A 21,585-nucleotide genomic window follows, 5' to 3' on the forward strand; every position below is an offset into this window, starting at 1 on the left:
ATCCCAGTTTCAAACCTTATGGGACTTTGTAGGTCTAAGGGAAGTGTGCAAACAAAATAGTAAACCATACTGACTTTACCTATGAGTGCCCACTAATATTATAAGGCTTATCTCAGGTCAACACCTAACCCTGCAGAGTCTCCTCTGCACCATTCTACCTGTGTGCAGTTACTGGACGCACACAAGTGTAGTCTTATATGCAGCCTGCACACATGTGCACACGCATGTGCACATGTTTTCATGTATAACTAGCCAAGTTCCCCTTATTCTACATGCCTCATAGCAGCCTTATCTTAAAAGGTGGACAGTGGTGGTAAATACGCATTGTCCATTTACCATGTGATTATCTTGGATCAGACACAAGTAATGAGATTCACCTGCAGTAAAAAGTCCAAAACCAGGTGAAAAAAAAAGGAAAATGTCTGGGCGTATTAAATGGGTGCAACTCATTTGTAACAAAGACACAAATCATAACATAAAAATATTCATAGCTTACTCCAGCTTCCTTTTGAAAGTTACAGCAGTCATGTTTGGATCAATAAAATTATCACTTACGCAATGCCTTGGGGTAGTACGAGTAAAATGAAGGATCATCAAAAAAATCTATTTGGATCAACCTAGCCTTCATATGAGATTAAAAAAATACCAGGTTTTGCTTAAACCATCAAGCAATAACAATTGGTAGTGGGGTCAAGAGGAAGAGCCTATGAAGAAGTCCAGCCAATTTCCAGTCTAAATAATGGCAAATGTGTAGATTTTTATGAGTCTCAAAAACATTTACCTAATTGGGCCCTCCATAGAATCAGCTGGAAAAACTGGAACCTGGAAAGTGAATTGGGCACCACACTTTAATAATGATGCAACATTAGGTAATTATGCTTTTCTCAAAGGATGAGTTGAATAACCCTGGTTATTCAACACAATACAGAATTGACCAATATGAGCGGTAACTGTGTGCAGTAATTTTTTCTTTGATTGATAATGGGTCTCCTACTAAGTTAGCAAACAGTATCCACAGGTATTGAACGGTTTGGTATTGTTTCAAGCTGTATATTATTTAAATGCCAATGAAATCTGAAGTTTGTCTTACCAAATTCTAAAATTTGTTTTTGAGCTCAGATTAACTTTGAGATCATTAGTAGATAAATAAACCACCAGTGCTTTGAAGACATGCTATAACACTCCAGCAGTGTCATCACGTAATAAGAGATTGTCAGCATAACAAAGGGTTCTAAAGTAATAGGCAGCTAAACAAGGAGGATGTGTTGGAGCAGCTACCAAAGAAGCTTCAATGTAAGGTCAAAAAGAAACAGACCTAGGAAGCATCCTGGTTGGACACCAGATTGACAATACATTTTGGAGCATTTCGTAGCATTATTGCTTCATTTGACACTACCATGTGCCCATTTAAAACTCTGATATTAAATAGGCAAGGGTTTTAAGGGCACTATTCTTATCATCTTAGACCAAAATCAAGATCTATTGCAAAAAACAAAGGGTTTGTAGAAGGCAATAAATGTAGAGGGGAGCTGCATTATAAAAAAGTGGCTTCGCAACCATGACTACTGAGACCACTGAACTGTCCAGAACAGTGTCACCCTTATGAAAGCATGTTTGGGTAGGAGTCTGGTCACAACCAGACAAATATATCAGCAAATCAGTTTGACTAAGGAATGGCAGAAGTTGATAATTGTTGGGGTTGGAATCATCACCTTTCTATGCACCTATGGAAATTAAAGGCATTCAACCCATGCAAGAGACGCCACTTAGCAATAGGTAAAGATAGGGCAATAGGTAAAGATAGGGGCCCAGTAGTGAATACATCTTCATAGCATATTTCTGCTTATGCCACCAATTGAGAGAGCGTTGGTGTCAACAGAAACTCGTAGATTACCATCAGGTGAGTAAGAGAGACTATCTGAAAAGAAAAACCCTAGCTGTTGATAGAGGCCAAAAACATAGGAAGCTCAAACTGACATTTTTTGCTTGAATCTATTTTGTGTCAACATTGGTGTGTTTCACAGCTAAAGCAAGGTATTGTTTTTACTAGAGATGTTTTAAATATATGAAACCAATACTTATGGGCTTTACCTTTCTTATATTTGAATACATTCTTTAACCCTAGTTTGGCAGATTCATACCTAATATGTAAGAATTATAACGCCACAGAGCCTACCACAGTGAAGTAGATCACTCAGATGTCAAAGACAGATCCGAACAGTTTTGTTGAACCATTAGTTAACTGTTAGCCATTTTATGATGCTAGCTGCTCTGAGTTCTCTGATTGTGTGTCAGCAAAGCTATGTCCCCAAAAAGAGGCTTAATGTCTGAGATAGAATACGGTTTATTAGCATCATTATTAATTGCATATCCATTAGGATCCTATATTGGAAGTGTTACCCTAAAAGGCAAATTGAGATTCTTAAATCATTGGCACCAAAAACGAATTCCCTGGTTGAATTAGAGTAGTGCAAACAGGGCAATAATATTCTCAGCCTCAGCCCCCATTATCCTAGAGCCCCCTGGTAGAGTGATGAGGGCAGTCAGAAGTCCTTCTGCAATGGTGAAGGGCATAGCCTGAGTGTGCCCAAAATGGCCACCTGAAGGGATCGCTTCAAGAGCTTGAGTGTTCCGCTGCTGAATAACGGTGTCAGTTGGCAATAAGAGTAGCAGCACTAACCAGATTCATGCTGTTCCAGCCTTCCGGTTGATACAGCGACCGCTTCCCCCATCAAAATCCTTGCTGGAATCCCAGAGCTCTCTGGATGTCAAGCACGAATATGGACGTCGCCTTGCTTTCTCTGAAATCAGAGCTTCTTGCTGCATGATTATGATCATTTTTGGATAGTTGATTCATCCACTTGAATTGGAATCTTCACTATTACCTTTCTCTGATCACTGTGGCCTTTTTTAAATGCCCTGTGGGCTCTTTGTGAAGAAAGTGAGCCAAATATTTAGGGGCAATATGGCCACTGAAAATAGTGCCACCATGCTCCTCAATGCAAAATTACCTGGACCATATAAATACCTCTCTAAATGCTGACAACAGAGCGGTGGTGCTGTTGTAAACCTCTCAGGCTTGTTTTATTGAAATTTGGACTAAACTTTGGGTCATGCAAGTTTTAGGGCTGATGCTGTGTAATAAGCACTGATATTATTCCTGTTGCCTGCCTAGGTTTTACATTACTAATTCCTCTGAACTTCTGACAATTCCATCTCATGCTGCATTCCATATTTTGGAGGTGATTATAAGCTTTACAACTGGAGACCTTGATAGAGGCCACTTCTCGATACACTGCCTCATGTCTTACATTTTGCCAGAGCATGGCCAACAACAAAGACTGAGACATGAAAGATAACAAGGAACTTAAAACTGGTCAGGAAAGACCCAACTAAACACCAACATTACCAGAATCTTCTTTAAAATCAAAAGTTGATCAATGCACAAACCTAGATCTGATTCTACAATGGTTTACAACTCTGCATGATGTGGTGCAGAGTATGAAAACAAACATGGACCTCATGCAAACACACATCCAAGTATTAAGAAAAAACTTCAAGGACTTGGCTAACAGGATAACCAAAGCAGCATCACACATAAGCTATCTGGAGGATGACAGAACAAAACCACAGAACGTTAGCGACTATTTGTGCTCCAAACTGACTGCTCTGTCTCTATGGAAGTTAATGACTTAGAAAATTGCAACTACAGAAGAAACTTAGCAATATTTGGCCTTCTGTTAAGAGCAGAGGATACTGCTAACTCCTGTGCGGAGTTCCTTGAAACATGGGTTGCATCCACAATAAATATATCCTTCTCAAAAGTCTTTGAAATTGAGAGAACACATAGAATACCATCAGGCAAACTCATCCAAATGAAAAACATGTCCATGTGCTGTGATTTAAACCTTTAAAATATCAACATACTCAAGAAATTCTGAAACACATGACAAAACACCAATGCATAATCTGGGAAAGAATAAAAATTGGTATCACTGCAGACTATGCAAAACACACCATTCTTTGTAGGAAGGGCTTTTTGGCCCTCAGACAACTCAGATTTCTATCCATTCAGTACTATTTTGTGGGCCCTTCATGCTTCAAAATTATTTTCATTGATAAACCCAGATTTTTCTTGGAACCAGCTGACCTCCAGAAATTTCTTCACAATATTAAACAGTCTGATATGGCCTGCTAAGTTCTGATGGGAGTGTGTTTGCTTCACCTTCAAAAGTTTACCTCCTCTCTTCAAGTTTGTGAAGTTTCGGGGTGCACATGACACTGAGTTCAGCATCTATTGTCTTTAAAATGATTGTCGAGAAACTATTTCACAATTTCTTTCCTTGTTATAACATACATATGATTTGTTTCTCTGTATTAAGCTCACTTTGTCATGCTGTAGCCTATCCTAATGGGTGTCCTACAAATACCTGGATAGTATTTCCTCCTAGCTTGAAAAAAGAAAGTTGCAGAATTTGTTTAGTTGTTCTATACTTTCAACATTCACGTAATGTGCCCACGATTTATAGTTGACATGCTCTGAAGGCCATCCCATGGAGCTTACTTCCTTGATATTTGTAGCAATGGGTGGTTTAGAGAGCTCTGGTGCTCTATGTGGGTGGGATTGATGGGTTGTTAGTTTTATTTGTGTATTCTCTACCTTATATTTGCTTTTGCTATCTTCTTCTTTCCCTTGACTTTTAGTCCCCTTTTGGCTAGATCTGACCTATGTCTAAATAATTAGTACCTTTAGCTGACATGGCAGGCTACTACATCAGCATACATTACTACATTGGAGATTCTTCAGCAACTCTCCTATCCATTCCATCTCCACTCATTTGGACTTTATTGGCCCCAGCAGACTGATTACCATACTAAACCATTCATAATAAAGACATGAATGCAAATTCATCGCAACCACTAACTATTCCCTAATACCAAGGACCTCAACTATCTGGTCAAAAGGAAAAAGATAGTTGATTACTGCCACAAACTGAAAGGGGATATTCTGTTACTATAGGAGTTGAAACTAAACTGACGAGGTTCCTCAAAATTCAGATATCAATGGATCAATGATTGCTTTTGCTCTCCTTAACACCGAAAGAAAAATGGTGTGGTCAAGCTAATATCGAAAAAAAAAATATATATTACTGCAACATTGCATTAGCATGATAATTTAGATAAATTGGTAATAAAATTAGCTAAAAAAGGAGTGACAGAGTTTTATACTATTAATGTTTATGCACCAAAAAATGATGATCCCGATTTCTGGTCCTCTCGCAATACGGCTATCACACGTGTTGGTATACTAATGGGTGGGGATTTCAATCTTCCTCTAGATGACACTTATGATCACTTAGCACAGGTAAACTTTAGGCCCAACAGAGCTCAAACTCAACTTCTGAATCTCTTCAAAGAAAAAAACTAAATAGAGAAAAAAAAGTTTTCCTTTGAACATCCATTGTCTCCCTGCACATATTGAGAAAATGAACCTCAAATTGAAAAAATACAACTTCAAAATATCTTGGTGTGTGTTGTTTCAGAAAGACCTCAAAGAAACCCTGACTTTAAACAAGATGATCACCAAGGTTAAGGATTTAATCACACAACAGTCCTTCAAATGTATAACTTGGTGAGGGAGACTGGAAACAATCAAGATGATGATAGCACTATTAATTCTCTTCCTGAGCAGCAAGCTAGTCATTAAATTCTCACATGATTTCTTCACATCCGTAGAAAAAGAAAATTGTCTAATTTCTAAGAAAAATAAGAAACCAAGAATCTCTCTTGAAAAAGTTAGAACGGACAAGAGGGAAGAGGCAGTAAATTCCCGGACTATCAATGCTATCATCACATCTTTCTGGACAGATAAGGTGCCTGGTGGTTCTCCATGAACACCTCAAATATACCTACTTGGTAACATATAGAGAGGGACCTAACGCGCCCCTTCCATTATGTCCCTTTTATAGATCCATAGCATTGAATTTGGAACATTCACTAATATCCATAACATAGTAGATCACTATGTTTTATAGATTGCTAAAAATGCCAAAATCTGAAATGGCCTTTCTATTGTTCAACAAACAGGTAAAATAGCAGTCCACAATTCTCTTTGGACTAATTGGGCATAGAAAGGTATATCACATTTTAAAGATCCTGGCACTAGATCCCATCTCATATCCTTTGCCGAACTGCAACACAACATAACTTTTCTAATATAGATTTTTACATCTTTCTGAAAATTAAGGCAGCAACCAGAAACCCAGACCCGGCTCACACTCCCACACTACCAATCTTCTTAGGAAACTACTATTAGGCCCTAACAAGTGAGTGACAAAAAAGAACATTAACTCATGGAACGCAATCTTAAGATCAAGATCCTGAGAGGATATCTCCTCTTCGGCTTGACTAAAGATCTGAACTCTCCCTCTAAAGGGAAGATTTAAGCGGCTCTTTCACAAATGAGGATGTGGATTACACACCATATATATCTGACTCCAAGAAACTCCACAAAACTGGGGATTTTGGACTCAGATCTTTGCTGGAATGGCAATTAGGCTCCAGAAGACATTACACACATGTTTTATGACTGCATGAATATTCACCCCCTTTAGCACCAAATACAAGAAACAATTGAGAGGATTTTCAGTATATGCTATATCATTAACACAGCCTCTGCACAACTTGGTATACATGCTTCTTCACAAATCGATACTCTTTATACTGCTGATGTCCTACTTATTGACCTCTTATTAGCAATAGGCACCAAACTGACCCTTTTGGAATGGAAGTGCTCTGCATGTATCTCATTACATAATTGGTGGGCAGGGACTAGTGTCATTAGAAATGTAGACAATACCTGCTTCAGGAAATCCCATTCTTTACCCTCCACTAGGAAATTATGGTACACTCTTGATAGTTTCATCCAGAAAAAATATACCACCATAATGCTCTTTATAATTTATATTCCATTACATATTTTTCTGTTTGTGGCTTTTCTCTTTGGACTCTCCTACAACCACTTTCATATACCTAGTAAGCTTGTCAGTTTTTCGCATTCTGTCTTTGTTCTATATATTTGTTGTTCTCTTCTCATTATTTGTTTGTACAAGAAAACCCCTTTCTTCTTCGAAGCTCTTAGACAACGGTACATGCATAACTTGACATTAAGATTACTTTTTGGTCACTGAATGCAATTTCATCTCAACAGTCATACTATAAATGCTCTTCTCTGATATACCTATGTCTGCTTTCAATGCCGTTATATCTGTACTGCCCAGATATCATCTGTCAATTGTGCTAGAGATTTTATTAAAAATAAAATCCATATAATTAATGACCCATATGAAAAGAAATCTAGGCCTAACCAAATGCTGCATTTTAAACGTGCACTTTCCTTTCTAATCTTTGCCTGACTCGATTGATCTCTAATGTTGACAAATTCTAAAAGAACTTTAACTAAAAAAAATGCTTCTATCGTAACTTTTGCATGGCCTTTCCAAGATGCAAACTTCCTATGCTAACAAAGAAACCTATGTTATTTCATTCCTTTTTAACCGTTTGGCCTGCATTGGAATGTCAAAACTTGCTAAACTAATCTGAAACTTGCTTCTTTATGAATAGGCTTTAGTTGGAGATGTGTGAGAATAATTATGATATAAATCATTTGAGCATAGCATTTACACAAGTGTCTTTTCTTTCAGAAAGTCAGATGCCTGAGAAAATATTTATTTTTTTATTGAGCAGATACAAAGATTGAAACATTTACAGAAAGCAAAGCAAAATATAAAATTACCCCTCATCCTCAAATAGCTGAATTAATACTTAATTAATTCACTATGAATATGGCAGTTGTGATAGCTTTTTATCTAGCTCATTAAGTCATAGATACATTCTCTCCTTCAAATGTTGGTCCACAAATAGCCTTAAACTTGCAGCCTGCGCCTATTCTTTGTGCATAGAATTTTTCCTTTGAACGTACCAGATTTATTTTTGCCTCCCATGCTTTAAATGTAGGCGGAAGGGGTGATTTCCAAGCTTGTAAAATAAGAGATTTCGCAATCAATGAAGCTATAAATAACAGCTGCTTTGCCCTTATCCCTAAGACAGGGTGTTCCAAAATTCCAAACAAAACCCCCAGGGTATCTGGAACAAGTACACACTTTAACTTAAAGCTAATCTACTGAAAACTTTATCCCAAAAAGCCATAAGCTTGGGACAAGTAAGACACATATGTAACCAGTACCCTGGGTCACAATTGCATTGCAGACAAAAACCTGAGGTAGTCGGGAATGCTTTTTTAAAATGAGTTGGAGTAAGATATAATATCCATTTAGTGAAGAAAGCCATTGTCTTAAAATTAGCCCCCCTGATTGCCTTATGAGACAAGCTATTGAAAGTCCTCCACATTTTCGGCTCAATTTAACACCCAGTGGCGCTCTTGATCTTCGATAAAAAAACAAGGCAGAATCTGCCATGTTTTCTGGGGGTTGAGGATCCGGTACCTATTACCTACCCCCTTCTGATTCCCCAAAAATGCACGAACGAAGAAGAAAAGGGTAAATTGACTAAGGAGGCATAACGAGGCAAAAAATGCAGAATCTGAAGATAGGAACATTTTAGAGACTCTGGAATATGCGCCTCAGCCTGACATCGACCCCAAGTCTTGACTTGGTCTCCTACTAAAAAGTCAGAGAATCTTGTAAATCCAGAATTCAGCCATTGATTTAGATGCACAGGCATCAGCTTTAGACCCATTATCGTTGAGTAGATCAATGTCATTTCGGGATGAAACCCGGGAAATTGATATTTCTCCCAAAATTGAAGAAGTCTAGTATAGATTAAAGAAGGGACTTTAAATATAATACGCTTGGGCTGCCGCGGAAACTTGAGAAATGGTGCTAGCTGGCATCCATTTTCAGCTAGCATGGATTTGAGATAGAAACTAGAGTTGGGGGATATGGTTACTGTAGAGATCCAATCCATAAACGCTGAATCATAGTATTTCCTAAAATTTGGAAAAGCTAGTCTTCCACCTTCAACTGAAAGATATAGGATCTCCAGCTGAGTCCTTGGTTTTTTATTGGCCCATACAAATTGTTGTAGCACCGCATCGAGTTCTTTAAAGGATTTTTGATGGATTTTGATAATCAAGCTAGAGAAGACGAACAAAAGAAGAGGAAGAATCAGCATTTTGACCAAAGCCACACATCCAATAATAGATAACGGAGAAGCTTGCCATTTCTGAAGTAGGTGTTGCACCTTCTTGAAAGTGGAGACATAGTTTAGGCCAAAGAGATCCAAGACATAGATGCCCAAATATCTAATGGGATGAGAAAGACGATACTGGACTCGCATCTCCAATGGAAAAACATTATCGGTGGTATTAAACAAGAGGGCTTCTGATTGATCCTATATACCCCAAATCCCGAAAAGACAGTTATCTTGGCAAAAGCCCTAGCGATATTTGAAGATTCTGCTGCGAGATAGAGAATCATGTCATCAGCAAACAATTTGAGTTTCGGGCCTGATTTGTAGGAGGAAGGATAGAAGGGTCTGGGTGCAGTGCCACCGCTAGAGGTTCGATAAACAACGCAAAGAGCACAGAGGAGAGGGGGCATCCTTGGCACGTGCCACACTGAACTTGAAGCATTCCTGCTATACAGGAATTAACAAGAATTTTCGCTTGAGCTTTAGAATAAAGATTTAGTAAAATCTAAATAAATTGACTAGGAAGCTTACATTTTGCTAAGATCCGAAAAAGCACCTCTCATTGAACTAAACCGAAAGCCTTCTCAGCATCCAACATTATAATAGCCGCCAGTTTGTTATTATGAGAATTTTAATCTGAGCCTTGAATTAAGAAATTGGTATTTGTTGCTAGTAGTCTACCCGGAAAAAAGCTCCACTGATCCTCATGAATTAGATCTTGTGCCACTGGAGTCAATCTTTGAGCCAGTATCTTAGTAAAAAGCTTATAATCAAAATTTAGCAAACTGATCGGACGATAGGAGTCCGGATTCTGAGATGGCCTATCTTTTAAAAAAAAAAGATGATCACAATGGCTCTTGTAAAGGAAACCGGTACATCCGCCCCCTGAAGAATACAATTAAAGAGAACAACTAGATGCCAGCAATTTGATCTACGAGGGATTTATATACTTCTGCCGGAATACCATCCTCCCCACAAGCCTTCCCATCTGAAGAGGTCAGGATTGTCTCCTTTACCTCAAGAAGTGAGATAGGAGATGTGAGTTTTACCCTTGAGGATGCATCTAGACTGGGCAAAGTTACTGAATCCAGATATTGGTTAATCTGCTGGACATTAGTTGGAATAGAATAAGAATAGATTTTTGAATAATGAGAAAGAAAACTCTTTCAATGTCTTCTGAATGGCTTACCAGCGTATCCGACCCCTTGTCAAAAATAGATTTAATTGTATCATTTTGAGATTTTTTAATTACTGACCTGGCCAGGAATCCACCTTCATGTTCACTTTCTTCGTACCAGGTATGGAGACTTGTCTGTTGGTTGACTATCTCTCGAAATAAAAAATAGTCGCTTCACTTGGCCCGTGCCCTGCTCAATCTTGAAAGCCCTTCTGGGCTTTGTGAAGTCAGATGAGCACTTTGCGCTTGATTAAGCTCCAGCTGGAGCTCTTTGACCTTTTGTTTGTTTGATTTTATTGTAAAAGCCTTATAGGATATAGTTTCACCTCTTAAGTACACTTTGAGTGTTTCCCAGATATAGAGAAAATAATTTGATGTATCAACTAATGTAGAAATGTTGGCAAATTTATCCTCCGGCTAGGGCTGACTTCATTAGAAGTTACCATCTTGACAGAAACTGTTCTTGTCACACTGACTTTCTTGCTCATGATGGCTGTCTAATATCTTGGATGAAACAACTGTACCAAAATGTATATTGTGTGTTTGTATTATAAAAGGTGGCCCAGGTAAAGAACAGGGGGAGGCTCTTTCACTTTGCTGATCACAGCATACATTTTCAGGCCCAGATTCATTTTCTCTGTGGGACTCAGACAGACTTTGCTCTCTGCCTAGACTATTCTCTATTAAAGTCTGTTCCAGTTTTCTTTTTGAGTATTAATAGGTTTGCTGACGAGACTGCCTCTTGAAGTTTTGTTCTTTTTGATATTTCAGACTAAATGATCAACTCTAACTGTTTTAAAATACTAGAATAGGGATAGACTTTGGGACACACTTTATGTAATGTTCTGTAAACCTTTTATGACTAATAATGAAGAAATTTAAAACTTATGATAAATGAAACTTTAAAACCGTAAGTAAAACTCTTGTTAGTGACTCCTGAAAAATATATTTAATGAATTGATTTTGAGAATTGCAGCTTTTTATTTCTAGTCCATTCCCAAGATACCCTCCATGGGCGTTTAAAAGTTGTGGAATAATTTTATAAATTTAGCATTCTCCGTGCACCCCATTGTATTCCTCATTGCCTTTCTTTGTGTTTCAGAGACCATCATCATATATTGGCAAAAAAAACTGTGATGTTTACACTATGGCCCTCATTATGAACATGACGGGATAGCCCGCCACCAACCATGCTGATGGTCGACGGAAGACCACCATGGGCGGTGGCAGGCATCCGGCCATATTCTGATGCATGGAGCCTCACCGCCACCCTACATCATCTCTCTCCATACCTCTAATATCTTTTACCACCTCATCTGTCTCTATAGCACCTTTCTCTCAACATTTGCTTGCTACATCATGTCTTCACTGTCCCCACCCTCTTTTCGTTTCTGTACCCTCTATCTCTCCTCTCTTACTATTTCTTTCTCACTGCCTCTCATTCTCCTTCATTCATGTCTCTATGCCTCTCCATCTCTTCTTCACCTGTCTCTCCCAAACTGCTTTCTCAACCTTGCAAATCCCTCTTTGCTGTTGTATGAACCTCGCCTTTCTTTCGCTACCTAACTCTGTCTCTGTATCTGGTATCTTTCACTTGTCTTTCTCACATTTAACCCTTTCTCTCTGCCTCATTACCCTATTTAACTGATCTGTCTTTCTGTACCTCTCCATCTTCCATCTCTATATCCTTCTCTCACTACCTCATCTTTCAACTAGGCTTCATCTACATTTGTCTGCCTCAACCTCTCTCTAACTCATCTTTTTGCCTACCCACTTTCTCTACCTCACCCCTTGCTGTCTCCGTCCCTTCCCTTTACATTTTCTTCCCCCTGTCTTTAGGTCTTTGTACCTCAAATTAAAAACTTAGCTATCTCCCTACCTGTCTTTCTTTACCAACCGCTTCCTCTTTCTACCTTTCTGCATCTTTTTCTTGATACCTCACCTTCTTCTCATTACATCATATCTTTCTCTACTACTTTAACCCTATCTCTGCCTCCATCTCCGTTCTACATCTATTTTATCTTTCACTATACTGTTCTCTTTGCTTCTCTGACGTTTTAAACATTTTACTATTTTAGAGGAATACACACACATAAGTATAGAGTCATTCTTGACACATGTTATATCTCAAATCACTTGGTTTTTACAAAGGAAACAATTAGTTACTATAAGCCCCATTCCCTCCCTTATGAAGCCCATATAGGTTTAAAAACAATAATGCATTTTATCTCTCCCTCTGGCAATACCCTCTGTATTTGACTCTTGTGACTTTATCACTATAGACCACTGGCCTCTTCCAAGGGGTAACAGACCTTTTCATATTTCTTGGACATCTTTATGCCTCAAACACCCACCTATCATGCACGAATCTGGGATTTACGCCCAAAACTCAGCAGCATATGCTAACCCCACTATTTAGCGATATTCTTTTCAGCCTCAATCATTGCCAGATCAAAGAAAATACATAGGTATGGAAGTGTTGTTGACTTGCCAGACTCCCAGCTAAACCATTTCCTCCAGCATGTTAGTTATGTGAGCCCTTGAACACCTGGGTGCCATTTGAAAATTAAGAGTACACCCATCACAATAATTGTGCCACTAAATGGAAATAAGCTAAAAAAGAACAGCAGACCCAAAACCATACAACACAACAGACACACAAACACAACGTTGTTGCTTCAACTTTGTTAGACAGACGACCAGGATGATAGACACTGGAGTTTTCTCCGCAATGGTGAACAAGTCCCCAAGATAGATGCTTTAATGTGAATACTGCATTCATGATACACGTGCCATAACTTTTAAATTACTGCTTTATTTACTGTTTTATCATTATATTCCTGAATATCGTAACAAGTTTTTTCTTTTTGTTGAAGTTCAGGGCTATCATTTCTTATGAAGGTACCTTTATAAACTGTTTAGGATCTGCAACCTCTATTCTGAAGCGTGCAGTAGTTTCGTTAAAGGCACTACCAGTCGATATGATTTGATGCAGATTAAAGGACATCCTCAAAACAAAAGAGACTGACGCTCAATGCATCTCCTGAAACCCCTGTGCTGTGGGACAGAATCAATTACAAAATGCTTTCGATTCAAGGTGCACATCAGACTTAGGTCATTTGAGGCTACTTCTTATACAACAACCCATTAAACGAGGTCAACCTACCCAGAAGACAAATGTAATCCATTTAATTTGAAAGTGATATATTGTGCCACAATACATAATGAATTTTAGCCCATGCATTCAAGAAGCAAATCATAAATAACACATTGATTTACTTCACTATAGGATGAGACAACAAACACACAGCCAGCCAAAATGTTTTTGTAATCCCGTCTAGGGTTTGAGGAGGACAAGAACTTTGTAGTCTCCGTGAAGAGAAATCTACTTTTTCGATGACAAGCACAGAACACTGATAGAACTTGCTTTTAAATGTATGCTGAGTACTGCTCATATGCAGGTTTTATTTTATCTTTAATCACTATCAAGGTGAGAAGATAAGGAGGAAAGAAACGGAAGGGGATTCTCGAGCCACAAACCCAAAGAGAAAGAATTCCAGCCCATAAGAGGCAGACTACTTGTTTGCATGGGAGTTGATCGACAACTAGGTACTGTATCTAACCTTCATCTATAGGTTAAGAATGGAAACATAAAACAAGCCATAGTCATTTCCACAGATGAGGCACACCCGGCAAGATTGCAACAGGTTAGACCTTTATCCGTTTAAAATTCAAGTGAGATTAATGTTTTTAGAAATCACCCAAGTCTATTTCCACTTTTAAATCATATTTCGTTCAATATATAGGACCAACTATGCATTAATCACATGCATGGTTTTTGAAAAGCAAAATATGGAATTATCTCTGGGACAACTGCTAACTTGTAGTTTTACTTTGAATACAATTAAATACAGTATTCATGTTATTTGGTGAAATGTCTGCACCAAACAATGTCAAGAAAAGCCAAAACAGTATTTCGCAACTCATCAAGTTGTCTGCTTGGTGCTATGCTTAAGGATTATCATTTACCATTTTTGCTTCGTTTTTTACGTCGAGTTATAAAAATATTGCTGGCATAGAAGGATGTAAATTCCATCAGCCGTTAACAAATTAGTAGATTACACTTTTTATCTTGTTTACCGTTTAAGGACTATTTTACACAGTTGATGCACACCTGTAGCAGTTCTGGTATTTGTAGTCCATGTGCACCCATCCATTTTCAGCCACTGGGAACCCAAATCCAGTAGTGAAAATTAACAGCTCGGCATATTACTGAGAGTCATGGATTAGTTAGTAATTATAGGCGGGCACTGCAATCAAAATGATGCATGAGATTGACCTTTTCTTAACCTTGTCTGCCCCCCTTGCTCTGGTAACTACTAGATACTGATTGGCTTGCAGCCTTCACCTGAGTACGAATCGAGACCCTTAAAATATGGGACACCCTAGAACTCAATTTCTCCTTCTGTGGGGCATAATGTAATCTGCACAATTCACCTCTTTTTGTCGAATATGTGCTTTTAGTTTTTTTGTTCAGCTGTTTTTGAGAAAATAAGCTTCATAATATAGTGATATCAGGATGGTTGGCCCCGTGGAAGTACCACTGTAGCACCGTGGTGCTGCAAATTAACATAAAGAATGATTTGATTGGTAAAGAGTGCTTTTTTCCTGTTGGCCATATTAGTACAGCAGGACTGGTACCAGTTCTGTGGTGTGGAGTGAACGATTGGCTGGCCACAACATCAACAGAAATGTTACAGCTACCATTTTAGGACTCAGGGGCTTGCTCTCTGTGTCCTATGTTTTTAAAAACATAAGACATAAGGAGGCAGGGTTGAAGCACACTGACTCATTGCCTTTGTGGACTGGTCCCTCTAGGCCTGTGCTTAATTTGTAAATAAAGACGCGCCGGTGCCCAAAGTCCTCCTCTTAAACATGCGGCTGCTGCAATTAAATGTGGGAACACGGAATACTGAGGCAGCAGAATCCTGAAGCCATCTCGAGCCTCTTCAATCCATAAAAAAACACTCCCTGCCCTTCAGCTCACTCTAGCAGCTTTCTACTTTCTCCCTTTGTGACGCTTTTTCGTTTTTCCTTTCCTCTGCCTTTCGTATATGTGTCTTTTGCTCCCAGCACATGCTTGAGGCAGAAGAACAAGCCCTGGCCTTCAAAAATAAGTGCTGGTGCTCAGCACCGGAAACAACAAGCACAAATTAAGCACTGCTCTAGGGTAAAAATAACTTTTTTTTGTTCCGAGGCTCCCACAGGAGGGGACTCAGCTTGGCCATCCCATGTGATCTCAAGGGGGTACTACAGTACTCAGTTCGAACACCCAGTAAGATCCAGCATTAGGACCGTGAGGTACTGAAATACCATGCAACTGGTGTAAAGCTTAGTGTTCACCATCCCATACTTTGATGTACTGCTTTTGAGATGGTCCCACAGGAGTACCACAGTACAGAAAAAAAAAATAATATATATATATATCTGAGGTAGGTGTTCATGGAGGTTGCACAACCATGGAAGGTTGACCAACAACAGGGGTTGGCCACTCATGGGGAGTTGGGTGCAGGACGGACATGGCCTGTGGCCAGGCCCTGCAGCCAATCCCAAGATGTACCCAGACGAGGCCATGCATGGCGGGGGATTGGCTATCCATGAAGGTTGGGCACAGAGTCTGGTTGCAGGCAAGCATTGCAGCCAACCCCATGATATACACAACTGAAGGTCAAGCACAGTGCTGGGTTAGCCATCTGTAAGGGGTTTGGATGCAGGACCTGGACACATACAGACTTGGGCTGTGCGCAGGTGCAGGTCGGTCACACCCTGGGAGTTGGACACAGGGCGTGGCTGCAGGCAGTATCTGTGTCTAATCCCATATTGTGCATGGTCAAAATCTGTTCTCAGTAAAGTAGTTGGATGAATATGATCAAAAGGCCAAAGGCCATGTAAGGCAGGGGGTAGGCTGTCCGCGAGGATTGGACGCACGAATGCCCTGCATGGCAGGAGTTTAGTTACTCATTGGGGAATTGGGTGCAGGGCCTGGTCACAGATGTCATGAGTGATGCAATAAGTGAGGTCAAGAGCAGTGTATGGTGGGGTCATAACTTATAGTTCCCACAGTAATTTATAACTGGTGAATTTCAGTGTTTTCTTTGTTTTAAAACAATAGTTTTCATATTATCACAAGGCCTAACTATATCATTACTTTAATCTTTGTTTTTTAGTGAGATTATATGTGTGTGTTAGTATGCAGTTTTTGAGAGATTACCACTGCAAAAATATGTCAGTCATCTTTGAAGATTTAATTTATAGTGATATGTTGCCCATTAGTCCGTGGACAGTTTACAAACCTGGGTTGAATGACTATTCTGGGATCCAAATTTTAGAAACAATTTACCCCATTGGATGAAGAAGCTCTTTCTCCTGCAATCCATTTCAGGTCTGCAAACTCACAGCTTATTCTGCAGACCCAAGCACTCCGATTGCCTGGCTGAACAGAAGAATTTCTGTTGATGCCACCATTACAGAATGCAGGGCATGGCCCCTACATTACAGGGGGCGGGCATGGTCCCTACTTCCAGCAAAAAAACTCAAAAGACCACATAAGAGGGAAAGGTGGTCATACACTGACCCCAAGGCTTAGACTGGAGCACAATGCCAAGATTTTCCAGAGTTTAAAAATGAACAGAATTATTTCATCCCACAGGATTCACAATCTCCACTCATAATTCTCAAACCCAAGGTATATGTTGGGCCACTGATGCCTGCAAACTCACTTTAAACTATGCCGGAAACTGAACATAGGGCCAGGAGTTTCATAGTTTTCAGACTATGTACAGACACTGCAATTTAGGGAACTCAATGAGTACAACAGAAACCCTATTACATCCGCCTCAATGATGGTATGCTGTTATTCAATCAACCAACGTTTTTTTACAAGTACTGAAATATCAAGTCAGACACTTTTTTCATTTTTTTGTGCTTTGACTAAAGGAGATTATACGTTCTCTTTAATCCTCTCACCATTCTCCTCACAACTGTCCTTCATTTCAATGCAAAGGGAAGATAATTGTGATTTCAATGTTCAAGTACCAAGCATCTAGAGATTCCCCCTAGGACCAACAACGTAAAAACCAACTATAAAAGATTTTTATTTCTACTCAATCCAGGGTCCATGAACGAAGAGGCTTCTGTATCCTTCGGGCGATGTATAGCAAGTTGTCTCTTCTATAGGCTCATTGTTTTACTGTTCCCTGTAGAGGGACAAGTTGGCAGATTTCATTAACTGGTTGACATGTGAATTCAGTCAGAAATAGGGTCAAAATATTTTAGCTTGTAGAGCTGGATTAGGGTCAGCCCCCACTACAGACTGCTCTGCCATCCAGAAGTGAACCAGCAGACATCAAAACTTTGGTAACCATTGAAGAACTTGTGCTCACTCAGTTTACCTAGCATCTGGCACCTCTACCAGCATCTCCTTTGCAAAGTCCTTGAATGACACTGATTGAGATGAGATGACATAAATAGTCATCATCAGAGGAGGGATTGTGAGAGTGTGAATTTTTAAAAATGTTTTATTAATAATTTTAAATATAGTAACTGTATAGTGAATTAACATACAAAAACGGGTGACTTTTGCAAAAGGTTGCCATAGTTCATTTCTGTTCTTAGTTGAGCAAAAATACTAACTAAACGTTGTGGTTATTTTCCATAGTTCAATGCTTATATAAAATTGTGCTAGATGGTTTAATAGACGGGTATACAACTACCCAGACTGGGTTGCTGCGTTATGTCTTAGAAGGCCATGTTTAACCAAGTTCCTGCATAAGTTGAATGTTCTATTGTCTGAAATTGTCACTAATATGTAGTTTCTTCCTCGAGGATGGAAGTAGACGATAATTTGTAAGAAGTTTCTTCTTGAGAAGAGAAGTTTAGACGAGGTGGAATAAAGGAGCCACAGACAAGACGGAAGAGGAAAAGTTATGAAAAATGTCCTGGTTGACGTAGATGTTATAACATTTAGGTTATCTAGGTTATCTATTAGAGCTACTATTGGTTGAATCGTAACCACCCCATGTACTGGCCAATCATAAGATTTCTGAAGATTAATATAACAAGCTGGGTAGGATTTTCTACAGTCAGAGAGACGATAGACTCCATCATGAGATTCTAGGGAGAAAGGAGATTGTGTATTCAAGAGTTCCTGTTGATGGTTCGAGTCATACTAGCAGTGTGGGTTTAGCTGTTGAAAGGCCCGATCCTCTGAAGTCATACCTGATGGTGTGCCTTTGCAGAAGTAGACTGCATGTTGTTGCTCTATGGGTAATGTATAAAATCGTAATGATATATGTGTCTCTTTTGCTTTACAGGTACCAGCTGCAACTTATAATTTGACTGCTGCATATTAATAATGTTTTCTTATAATGACCTGAGATAGTATGTTTTTTCTAAATGTGTGTTTCTAAATTCTTTTACATGAAGTCCAACATGTTGATGCTAATTTGTGGTTAGTGAGGGTATTAACTTCAAATGCTCAAGATTTATATTGACACTCTTTGATTGCTTGTACTTATACATACTTGGCCATTGTTACAGATTCTGGTGTTGCTAACCAGTGTTATTAATTTGGAGATTATTTGCTTGATTGTTTTGATTAAACTCAGATATATAAGACGTTCTAATCAGCTGCTATTGATTCTATATGGTTATCACTTGTGTTTAAGAGTTATTTTTGTGACATTAGCATTGTTAATCTAGGGAAATACATTCATAATTCTTCTTAATAAATTGGTGTGGTCATTGACTAAGGTTCAGAATCCTAAATTTGTCATTTAATGTTGAAAATCTCATTACTCATTGATGGCATCTTCTCAATCCTATGTCGCATCGATCCATTGACCTCCTGCGCAAAATCCGTTATTCAGTTTAAGTAATGGCTAGGATTTCATTGTGCTGCTGCAGCATACCCTCAGAAAGGGTTAACTGTCATTGGAATAATGGCAGACAGAGAGGTCAATGACCTCAATTCAGCATATGAGTGGCTCTGTTCATGAATTGGGGGAAACAGATTTTTTAAATTATGTTTTGATTGATTTTCCGAAATAACAAATCAATACCTTTTTACTTAGCACAATAGAAACTCTCGCGTGTGACAAGATAAGGATAGGAGATTGCCTAGTAAGGGACAAGCCTAAGCCCCTGCTTAAACACTTAGATTAGTGTGACAATAGGGCCAAAATAAAAGTCAGCATACCAGACACATATCACTTGGTCAGTTAAGGCAGGGCCACAACACTACATGCCAAGCAGGGGACATACCAGTTTCAATAGGCACAAAGAAATCTTATAAAAATGTAAGCAAACAAGGGGGCATTGAGTTTATTTGCTACTGTAAATGCTTGATCGCTAACTTTGTAATCTTACACATGAGCAATTTTGAGTGGTGTTTCGTAAATAAAAAGCTTTGTTTGTTGGATAAGACTTTAGCAGTTTGTATAGGGAAAAATCTTGGGTGCTAAATAGTCTTTTAGATGACATTACTGAAGACAAATATTTTGCTGAAATTATATTCTTAGAAATGCTTAAATAGGTGGATATTTTTTGTAAAGGATGAATTTCTCCCGAAAGCAGACACCAATGTGTGTTCGTTTAGTGTGATTCCAAATCCAGATCTGATGGACATGCTCTTCGGTATGATCCTTCAAACTACCATGAAAACACCCAACATACTGAACGCATGAAATGTAGTACTCAGAACAACCCACGTGGAGGCTGAAGTCAGATACTTTTTATCACATGTGTGAATAACATCAAGATTACACATATACAAAAAACACTGGACGCAGCTAAGCTTTCGCTAAATAGACATAAATAAGTAGACAAAATTAGACATAGAACAGACGGGAAGCGACAAAGACAGCCTACCTGGATGTAGTTCTGATGATGTGATCTTTATTGTTATTGTGCTCTTTGCTCACCTTTTCTGTAAAAGAAGATTTTAATAAAAACAAGTGACACCTCAGTATATATGAGCTGCATCAGAAACAAAGTAAAACATTAACGTACTGTCAGCATTATCCCCCTTCCTGGCATGCACAAAAGTTGGAATGGGATAGTAATTGGCCCCAAGTAAATATAACTTTCTGGGACAAAATTACCGGCCGCAAATTTCAAGGCACTTGATGTTACTCTGCTAAATGTGAAGCTTATGGGAATAAATGATATTAGTACAATGGTGACATTGACTTTTGATTTTCCAACCAAGGACACGTGGACAGTGACCCTTTTCTGACCCATAGATGCCGCTGCTCGTGTTGTACCTGACAGCTGGAATAGAAGCTCAGACGCCATCTTGACCGATATGTCTTGGCTGAAAATGTTTCTGTCTGGCAACACTCGGCCCTCCTGTGCCTTCAGCAAAGGTTCCATTTTTTCTTGCCTCAATAAAGTGCTGTAACCAAAATTCTGGCTTGGTGAGACTGGGATTCTCGTGTCCGGGATGTCCACTTCCATGGGCTCTTCCTTTATCTTTGTGGTCTGCATTTCCTTGGAACTTTCAGCTATGAAGGCAAAGAGGAGACAAAAATTAGAACATCTTTGTCAGTGTTATTGGAAAAGTTACAGAACACATCAAGGTCTGCAGCCCTCTATTTTAACAGGCCGAAGAAATCGGCTGCCTAACCACAACACCACATAATCGATAGTGAAACACTCACATGATCACTAACCTAGACAGAAGGAAAACACAAACAGATATTTAGTCAAATAAATGTGACTCTAGCCTCGCAAACAAAGCATGTTCTCATCTTAGAACTATTAATTGTCAGCGCCTAACACAGAGTGACCAACACAGGGAAACTTGCGTCGTTAGTTCGTTCAGCCATTCAAACTCTTCTGGGTGGTCAGCTTGTTACATTTTCTCAAAATCAATTCCTACATGTATAAAGGGAGCTACAGTTTGCATGCAGATTCCTCTCACTTTCCTAGCATATCTCAATTTTTAAGAAAGGCAGAGCAGTTTCAGAATTAACACAGCCACAATCTGTTTGCCCGAGTTTGCACGTGGGTCTAAAATCACTTTCCTTTTTAGGCAAACACCAGATATTTTCTGGTGATCTTCACAGACTGTAGGGTTGCACCATTAACCCTGGCAGACACGTGCCAGTAGGGCTGATGGAAGTCCTCCATGTACGATA

At 39.1% G+C, this 21,585-nt stretch overlaps 1 protein-coding gene across 3 annotated transcripts in view; it reads right to left on the minus strand.

Moving 5' to 3' along the window:
- Positions 1–21,585, minus strand: part of ZNF827 (zinc finger protein 827) — a 521,420-nt gene that overhangs the window by 144,756 nt on the left and 355,079 nt on the right. For all 3 annotated transcript variants that reach the window (XM_069242614.1, XM_069242613.1, XM_069242615.1), the window contains exons 6-7: positions 20,710–20,949; positions 20,315–20,372 (exon numbers count right to left, since the gene is read on the minus strand). In XM_069242614.1, the coding sequence (XP_069098715.1) occupies positions 20,315–20,372; positions 20,710–20,949 (298 nt within the window). The remainder of the gene's footprint in view (positions 1–20,314; positions 20,373–20,709; positions 20,950–21,585) is intronic.

Source organism: Pleurodeles waltl, chromosome 1_2 (assembly GCF_031143425.1).
Source record: "Pleurodeles waltl isolate 20211129_DDA chromosome 1_2, aPleWal1.hap1.20221129, whole genome shotgun sequence".
Classification (NCBI taxonomy): Eukaryota; Metazoa; Chordata; class Amphibia; order Caudata; family Salamandridae; genus Pleurodeles; species Pleurodeles waltl.